General features: G+C 36.0%; 1 protein-coding gene across 1 annotated transcript in view; it reads left to right on the forward strand.

The window, feature by feature from the left end:
- The first annotated feature begins 701 nt into the window (after positions 1-701).
- Positions 702-10,019, forward strand: part of CCDC57 (coiled-coil domain containing 57) — a 19,754-nt gene continuing 10,436 nt past the window's right edge. The window contains exons 1-5 of the mRNA XM_026036869.1: positions 702-799; positions 4,893-5,145; positions 5,691-5,791; positions 7,339-7,567; positions 8,242-8,378. Coding sequence (XP_025892654.1) covers positions 725-799; positions 4,893-5,145; positions 5,691-5,791; positions 7,339-7,567; positions 8,242-8,378 — 795 coding nt within the window. The 5' untranslated portion in view covers positions 702-724. The remainder of the gene's footprint in view (positions 800-4,892; positions 5,146-5,690; positions 5,792-7,338; positions 7,568-8,241; positions 8,379-10,019) is intronic.

Consider the following 10,019-nt stretch of genomic DNA (forward strand, 5'->3'; position numbering starts at 1 on the left):
TCCTAACTGCTGGTAATAGATTGTCCATTTAAAAAAAAAAAAAAAAAAAAAAAAAAAAAAGGTTTCCTCTATTTATGTGCTTATGGCATTTAGTACTCTTGTCAATGGACTTTTCTGTTTAGACTTATTTTATATTTAAAATCTTAATCTTAAAATTGTGTCAAACAGGGCCGAAGCAAATCTGAAGTAAATTCTCTTTGTGCAGTATGAGCTAGTCCAAACCAATTTGCTATCTGCAGATAATATGACTCATTTCTGAATAATATGCCTAGTTAAAAACAATCAAGAAAACAAAAACAAAACAAACCAACCAAACAAAAAACCTTCTCTTCCCTGCTCATCTGAGAATTAAAAGAAAATGTGGATATTTCCATACTAGATAGCCTTTGTACTGCAAATACTAAGATATCTAGAAATAAAACTCTATAGGAGTCTCTATATATTTTTTCATATTGTTATGGAATGGGAGGTCATTTTATACAGGATGTCTTTTTGCTGTTGTATTTCTATAAACTCTGCCTAAGATGTGCAAGTCTTATTGGGGGAGCTAGTGTAGACCAGATGGTCGGTTTCATTCAGAGTGTTCTGTTCCTCAGTAGAGCAGAGAAATATGGTGTAATGATTTTTAAAAAGTATAGTGTTTCTCCATCAGTACGTTTCTATTAGCTTTACCTATCTACTATTCCCATTGTTGTAGGAACTGCAATCTGAATTTGATGCAGAAATGAAAAGACAAGAATGTGAGTTTCGACAGCAGACGAACAAGATGAGTAACTTAGTTCTGTCCCATGAAGCTAAAGTAAGTTATTTTAAACTGCTATGCTTTACTCACAGAGTAAATTAGTTTATTATAGTCTCGAGTTACTCCTGCATGAAACACATGAAATTATGATGGTGCTAACTTTATGTTTCCCCCTTCCACATGTGTATTAAACTACTACTTTCCAGGCCAAGAGGAAGCAGAGCAGAGGTACTTGCAATGTGCATCTTAACTTTGTTCTTAGTGACCATGTTTTTTCCCTGTATAAATAGAAAAATTGTTTAGGTCCTTGAAGTTTTCTATTTCATTTATTTCAAAGCTGCTGCTCTAATAATGGACTTAAAACTTTATATGGTTCTAGTGTTTTTTTTTTTTTTTTTTTTTTTTTTTTTTTGTGTGTGTGTGTGTGTGTTTGCTTTCTTGAGCAAGAACAAAAAATCCAAGCATTTTGGAAGAACAGTTCTTTACCTGAGGGGAAGAAATGGGTTAGAAAACAATTACTGTCTTGATCTGGATAGATTCACAGTGAGATTACAACCTTACTGAATTTTTTCCATTGGACTTGTTGTAAGCAGTTCATTTGAGACCCCAAGTTTAATTCAAAATATAGACATACATAGCCTGGAATGCATATTAATTAGAAGTTCTGGAATTCATTATGAGTCTGACCCTCTACTTGTTGATAAAAGGAGCAAAGCAGATGTAACCATTATACTTCCAAAAAAGCACAATGTGCTGTAGTATTGTGGCACTTCAGAATAGGTAGAATTATTTTCTGAGGTGTTCCTGAGACTGTTAGTTGAAATTTAGAGTCAATTTTGAAGTTTTTAATGTTAAAATTTTAGTTAAATACTTTAAAAACGCATAATTCAGCATATCTACTTAGTCATTCTGGAAGAGATTTCTTTCTCATTTTGGTGGTCATATCAGTCTTTTGGCAGATAAGTATTAAGAAAAGGCTTATGTAAAGAATGGGTGCAGTGCACCCTGCAGGGCAGTTGCAGGTGCTCAAGAGCAAATGAGTAAGAAGACTTTGCTGATGTGAAAAAGCAGTGTTAACCAAGGCTAAAGTGTTTTCTAAATACAGAAAATAGTTTGAAGACAACTTCCTGAAGACGACTTCCCGAAGATAACATTTACATTTAAATTGAGAGTCAAAATAGACCGGTAGGAAAAACTTATAAAGTAGATTGGTCTAATTTCATCTGAAACTGGACTTGATGCAAAAGCTGTACATTTCAAATACAAACAGAATAATGTTTGAGGAAGGATTCTTCTTTCACTGTAACCTGTCTCCTGCTGTTGAAAACACAGTTTTTGTGGTCACTTTTTTCTTTTTGTTGTTAATATACTTTGTCTCATTTTTCTGATCTGTAGGACACATAGTACCCATCTCATCAATAACATTTTCACTTCTGATTTATATGAAGGGAATAGTTTTTGTCTTTAAACAAACACCAAAAAGTGTTTGAGATTCTAAACTGGAATCTCTTATTTTTTCTCTAAAGGTGAAATATAATTGAAGGGGAAGAATTGTGGTTAAAATTGACAGTTCCAACTTCTTTCCAAAGAAAGAAGTTGGAAATATAGAAGTTTCTTCCAAAGAAAGAAGTTGGCAATATTGTTTATAATAAAATATTGTTTATAATAAAATATTGTTTATAATAAAATATTGTTCCAACTTCTTTCCAAACAATAGTGTGTTTGCTTTCCTCTGGTTCAGACCACTGTTGCAAGATAAGTTATAGATGCACACCGCTAGAGTATACCTACCATACAGTCCTTTCTTCAGATTTGTTTGGGATCCTGTGAGAGTGCTAGAAATACTACACAAGTCACGTCCTGAAGACTTTAACTAAGCAACAGATATGTGAAAAACAACAACCTGGAACTTCTTCCTTGAAACTGATTCTGACAATGACTTGGGCCATTGCTGCCTGCCTGGGGCATACTAATACCATGCAAATGCATAGATGACGATAGATTGTGTACAGCTTTGCTGTGCAATTTTCTGATCTTCTAACTAGATACTTTTCTTCTGGAGAAGACCCGGAGCAATTGTATTTGTGGTTCAAGCTTCATTGGCTCATATCTATGTTGCAGATTGGTATGGAGTTCTGGGACCCAAAATTCAGAAAATACCTGGTGAAGTACTAGTGCCTACTTATCTATCTATCTACTATTTATCTATCTACTTATTACTTACTTACTTCATCTTGGAAGAATTGTAAAAGCAAAATAAGAGTTATTCATATTTTCCAGGTTAACCGTGTACAGTACAGGATTCTTCCTGCTAGGAGGAAAAAAACACAATAGAGAGATGGACTGTAACACAGGCGTTGCTTTTGTGAAAGAAAACTTAATTTGAATGCTATTAGACTTCCATCGTTCAGATCATACTCCCAGAATATCCTTGTGACTGGGAACTGAGGGGGGAATGATGGAGACTAAGGGGGCAAAAAGTGGGGAATGATGGAGAGTAAAGAAGGAGGAGTGCTTAAGGCTGTACAGGGCATGGAGGTTATGATTTAAATATTTTGCTGACCAGTCCTTTCTACATGGGCTAACAAATTGCTTCTCCTTGTCAATTATCAGGACTTCTGCCTTGCAACAAACATTTGGAACTTTTGGGCTGAGCAGCATTACTAGCAGCATTCAGTACAAATATTCCAAACATATTAGACTGTTTTTTCCTTCTGAAAAAATCTCATCTGGGCTATCTGTAAATCAAGATTCGTTTAGTAACTATATTAGTTTATATTCCACCATTCCAGGAGTTTCTAATATTTCTTTTCCAAATGATATCTGGGTATCCTGGTTAGTAAAGGTTGGACTAGATGATCTCTAGTCCAACCTTGGACTAGATTTAAGGTCCCTTCCAACCTTAAATATTCTGTGATTCTGTGATCCTGTGCAGCTAACAAGTGTTTCCATCGATCAGAGAGGATTTTATGGAACGGAACTAAGCCTTGAACTCTCTGTTTTGATGAAACCATGTGAATTGAGATACAACAAAATGATCAAGAAATATGTTTACCACTTCCTAGGTGTTAGTAATTCTCTATTTATCCTTTTATGTCCTATTATGTTTTCCTTAAACATGTGTTGCTGACTGCCATCAGAATTTGGATGCTGGAGTAGGAAGCCTTTGGTAAAGCAATTATCAAAGTTTATGGCCTAGAGCATTTCACATTCTTGTTCTGATTGGAGCATCATCTTATTTGCATGCAGCTTTCCAAACTAAATATCAAAGACAATTTGCAAAGCTGTTTGCAGTCTATATAGAAAACATCAAGCAAATCCTCTTCAAAAATTGTTGAATGAGAACAGTTCTGGAATAACCAATAAGTTACTCATGCTTTATGAATACTTTATTCTGCCTTTCTGTAGTAGTTGAAGCAGCTTTGGCACTTTTCAATTTGGAAATCTGTAAGACTGGCAGTTGATCATTAGTTCATACTTTTATCAAATATAATTCCAAAAATTAGGCTACTCTTACAATTTGTATCGTTTTGAAGGCAGTGCTTCAGTTCGAATCTGACAGAGTTCCTTTTATTTTATATACAGTTAGATTATCTTGAGTAATATGTATAAGCAAATACTTTTAAAGAAAGATGTTGCTACTTATTTTATATGCAAGTGCTGAGAGATGTCCTAGATATTTTCTAGGTATGTTCCATACCATTCTTTTTTTTTTTTTTTTTCTTTTTCCCCTGTGTATCAATGGAGGTCCAACCTCTTTATAGTCTTAAACAATTGTCCTCCAATGAAATGATGTAAGAATTTACCAGGTCAGAAAGGGGAATGCTGTGAGAAAATGAGTTCTTTCAAGAGATGGGGTAGGAGAAGGTGAGACCGAGAATACTCAAAAGAGCGAGAAATGAAATACAGCCCTCTGTATCTCTTCCCCACTTTTATGCCCTTCCCCATCTTGGACTCTCAGCACATCACTTTCTTTCTCAGGCAGATCCTCATAATAGCCAGATTTTTATCTCACTTTCGGCGGTTCTTTTCCACCAAGTTGTTTATGGATTTGGAATTTTAAGATCTCTGTGTGGAATGTTGTGGAAAGACTATTTGTGTTGCTCATTAATAAAAGCTATTCTTATTGTATTGTAATTTTGTTTTGTAGATATTTCAATGTGATGATAAAAGTTCTCCTAAAAAAGATTTTCCTACCTCGGAAATACAAAAACTTCAGGATGACAATGACAACCTTCGGGCTATTATTGCACAAATGAGGAAAGAAATGGAGAGTCTTAATGAGCAGATGCTGCCCTCTTGTCCTCAGACAGAAAACAGACAGCTTGCAGAGCAAACTAACACTGGCATAACTACAGAAATCTCAGAAGTCTCCTCTGGTCGTGAGCTGGAATGGGATGAAGGTGTTCTTACATAAATGTTTTATTATGTTTTTTAGTTTTTATTTTTATACAGTATTGACTTCAATTTATTGATATATGGGGCTTGGGGGTTTTCTTTGTTTTTTGTTTGTTCATGTGCCTTAATCTTTTTTCTCCAACTGTATTTGAAAAGCTACTCAACTATTATTTTTCTACTGAGCATGACCAGTTTCCTGAGAATGATTAAATAATACAAGATTGAAAGAAAGCAAGCCATTTTTCAGTATGCTGTTTGAGCTGAACTTTTTAAACGTCTTACCTGTTCAGTTCTTCATTTTGTAGCTAGACAATGTTTGCATATTGTGAAATTGTACTGCTTTCATATTTTTTCTGCTTTGTTTAAAAGTGTGTCTATTAAAATAATTATTAATGTATTGTAATGTTTTATATTGTAATATATTGTAATGTATTTATATTGTAATGTATTAATGAGACTATGTTCTGATATAGTTGTTGCTATGAAAGGATAGACTATATATATGTATACACACATATATGTGTGCAGTCTTATTGCTGTTTTCTTTTAGGTTCATCATACACAGACAAAGTTTCCACTGGAACCACTTTAAACAATATCGAAATGAGTTCTGCTAACTTGGATTTAGTAGTAAAGCCACACAAAGAAAAGGTATGAAGATGTTTAAACTCCTAAGATGTATGTGATTATATAAATATCATATTGCTTTTGTTTACATATTTAAAAACAGAGCCATATGCTTCTATATGGTGAACTAGTAAGGAGTATAAGTCAGATGAGAGCCCATGATTTTTATTTATTTATTTTTCTCCAGACAAAATTATGTTCCTTCTGTCTGAGTAATAAATTTGAGCTAGTCATTCCCTGGCATGATTCCTTCATGATTGATTTCTCTCTTTTCGTCTCTCTCTCTCCCTCTCTCATATATACACACGTGTGCACATACTCGCTTCAGTTTTGGAAACGTGTAAACTGTTCTCTCAACTCTGGATGGCACTGTGTTTATTTATTTTTTTCTCTCTGTAAAGAAGAAAAGCTCTCTTCTGAGCTCTGTTTTGCCGGTCCCAGCAGCCACTGGAGCCCCATTCCTCACTTCTGTCTCCTTCCTCTGCAGACAGAATCACAGAATATTCAAGGTTGGAAGGAACCTCTAGAGGTCATCTAGTCCAACCTTCCTGCTCAAGCTGGCACATGTAGAGCATGTGGCACAAGGTGGCATCCAGGCAGGTTTTGAAGACCTCCAGAGAAGGAGACTCCACAACCTCCCTGGGCAGCCTGTTCCACTGCTCTGTCACCCTCACAGTAAAGAAGTTCCTCCTCACCTGGAGACGGAGCTTCCTGTGTTTCAGCTTATGCCCATTACCCCTTGTCCTATGGCTGGCCACCAATGAAAACAGCTTGTCCCCTTCCTCCCTGCATTCTCCTTTCCTGAACTTATACATGTTAATCATATCCCCTCTCAGTCTTCTCTTCTCCAGAGAAAACAGGCCCAGCTCACTCTGACTCTCCTCATACGAGAGATGTTCCATTCCCTTAATCATCTTAGTTGTTCTTCTCTGGACCCTCTCGAGAAGCTCCACGTCCCTCTTATGCTGGGGAGCCCAGAACTGCACACAGTATTCCAGGTGCGGCCTCACCAGACCTGGGTAGAGGGGCAGAATCACCTCCCTTGACCTGCTGGCAACACTCCTCCTGATACAGGCCAGGATCCCATTGGCCTTCTTGGCCACGAGGGCACAAGTTAGCTCAATTCATTTTGCAGAGATAAAACCAACTCTACAATCTTATTTTTTCAGCCTCTCTTTCTTTCAGTGTCACTGTACCTCCTAGTGTTCCACATGTGTGCATATACATTACACAAAGAAGAATTTGTGGTAATCTGCTATTTGCTCTGAAGTCTTTTTGTTTCCACAGTTTGTCTTAAAATCATTTGTTCTCTAATGAACAGTTCTACATTTTTTATCTTACATGTATTATTTTACATTTATAGTTAACAAGGTGGAGCATACTTGTGGAAACTTCCAAGGTCATGATAATAGTTTGGTACATGATTTAATTTGTTCTGTACTGCTAATGGACTTCAGAATAACTTTACACTTTTTCTCAACTGTCTTTTAGTGCACTAAACCCTCCAGACCATGCTGCCAAAATATTCATTATAAATGCTATTTGTTGTTGTTGTTGTTGTTTTTTTCCAGGAACGAAAACCCAAAGTTCTTAAAGAAAGGATGGTAGACCATTTGCAAAAGTTGTCTGATGTAGGGCTGAGTGATAGTCTTCCATATGGTATGGGTTGCAGTTTACTAGGAATGCAGAATAAACTGAAGGAAGCGATGAGAAAAATCTTAATTTTGAGCCAAGAGAAACAGCAGCTAATTGAGATGGGAAACAAGCTCAGAACAGAACTTGGAATGGTATCAAAGGAAGGTAAACTTATTCTACAGAAGAATGATTGCTTACATATTTAGAATAAAGCTAAAACCTGGAAATCATTTCATCTTTTGAGCTGGAGAGTAAAAGAAACATGCTGGATCTGTCAGATCCTTGAGCTGGACAGTTTCTGTGAGACTGCAGTACTAAATGTTACAAGTTAAATTATTCTGTGATAGAATGTGCTTAAATAGAACAAGGTCAGTCTGTAAGCAGTAATTTGGGGAGGATGAACATTCTGAGGAAGGTTTCCCTGGTGCTTAGATTCAGTGTGAGAACAAGAAGTTGAGTTAAGACTATCATTGTTTAAGGGCAGAAAAGTAGTAGTTTATCTATCAGAATGAAAAGTAATTTCTTGTTCAAATGGAAAAGGAAGACAAATAGTTTTCTTATGGAGTAAGCTTGTATTAAAAGTAGGTATAATGTAAGTAAATTTCACTGTAGATATTTAAATTCTATTCAACAATCACTCCGGCAGTGAAACAATGGAAAAAAGCAGGAAGAGGTGTTTCTAGGACTGTTCTCACTTATCACTGAGCTAGTCTACAATAAGAAGCTACTGTGTTTTGTGATTCTTTTATGCCTGCTATAACACTTGCAGAGAATGCAATATTGATGATGGAATAACAACAAAGATAATGTTTTCCTCAATATTTTTTTACACTTTATAGGATTTCATCTTCCTGATGGCTCTAAGTGCTACACAGTTTATGTTGCCTCTGGTAGTCTTTTCCCAAAAGAGTTTGTCAAAAGAGCACAGTGTCAGCTTTCAGCTTTAGAGCGTCTACAGGACAAGCTTGCAACACAGGTAATGACATACTGTTCTGGAACTTACTGATAATGACCTATTAAGGCATTTCTATTTCTAAGTATATAACTTTCCTTAAAACTCTTTGCATTTAGGCATTTTGAGCTAAACCCTGTAAAAGTCCTCCTTTGATTCTTTGGAATATTTATACTTGAGGGATTATACTTGGAACTTGACAGCTAACTTTTTAAAACATGGTATTCACCCAAGAAATTTTAGAACCATTTGTGTTAATGCAGTACAAATGTATTATTTATTCTGCAGAAATGCTGAATTACAAGTGTAATTTTCATAAAGCTTAGTTTTAAGTGAGTAGAATAAGACCATTTGAAGGTATTTGCAATACATTCTAAGATAAACTTGAAAATAATTAATCATTGAACCTATTTCTAAATATTCACAATAGTGGAATTTAAAGCACTCTTACCCAAATTATTGCAATAGCATATTTACATATATGAAAATAGAATGTGTAACTAACCTGTTTCTAGTCTTTTATAATTAAAATACATTTTTTAATAGTTTAATTGGAGTGTTCATTAGAGAGAGAAATGCAGAAATCTTGACTCCTCTCAAAGTTAATGCAGACCTCCCAATGACTTCAGTGGAGTTGGGATTTCACTATGTACTTAATTGATCAGCAGATTTGTTCCTGTGATGATTGAGTCAGAGCAGCTGATTGTCGTTTTAGTTTAGAGGGCAGTAAACAATGTTCTTTCAGAAAGGGTGAGGTTGTTGCTCTGAGGCATACAACTCCAGTAGAATTATTAACCAAGTTCACTTGAGGAAATACTTCCTCTGGGAACCTCTTTGCCTGACCTGTTTCAGTATTTGATCACCCTCCCAGTCAATAAGTGGGGTTTTTTTTGGGTTTTTTGTTTGTTTGTTTTTTTGGGGGGTGTATTTTAAGTATTTTAATTTCTGCCCATCGACTCTTCTTCTTCTATGGGATGCAACAGAGAGAAGTCTGGCTCAGTCTTCTTTTACTATACTCCTCCCCACCCTCATCTCTCCTAATCCTTCGGATCTTTCTTTTCTTGAGGCTAAACAACTGAAGCTTCCTCAGCCTCTCCTCATAAGTCAGATGCTCCAATCCCTTAATCATCTCTGTAGACTCCTTCCAGTATGTCAATGTCTATCTTATACTGGAAAGCTTAGAATTGGATGCAGCACTCAAAACGTGGTCATACGAGTGCTGGATAGAGGGGTGTAATCACCTCCCTCGACCTACCACTGATGGTGCTCCTGCTCCAGCCAAGGTTGCCATTGACCTTCTTTGCCACAAGGGTACATTGCTGACTCGTGTTTAACATCAGGTCCCCCAGAACTCCCATGCTCTTTTCTGCGGAGCTGCTTTCCAGACAGCCATCTTTCAGCCCATTATACAGTAAATGGAATCTCTTTGTCCTTTTTTGGGACAAAAAAAAATCAACTGAGTTAAAACTAGTCTCCTCTCTAGTATACTGCTTGTTTTTATTCACTCTGTGAAGGGGATTCTTATTTGTCTTAACTGAAATGAGCAACAAGTTGAGATTTTTTTTTTTTTTTTTTTTTTTTTTTTTTTTTTTGGGTTGATTTAAGAATATGTAAGAGGCTGAAGTTCAGACTTCTTCTGTTTATATAAAAAGACCTCTGTCTGGT

Source organism: Nothoprocta perdicaria, unplaced genomic scaffold, assembly GCF_003342845.1.
Source record: "Nothoprocta perdicaria isolate Ctin4 unplaced genomic scaffold, notPer1 scaffold_187, whole genome shotgun sequence".
NCBI lineage: Eukaryota > Metazoa > Chordata > Aves > Tinamiformes > Tinamidae > Nothoprocta > Nothoprocta perdicaria.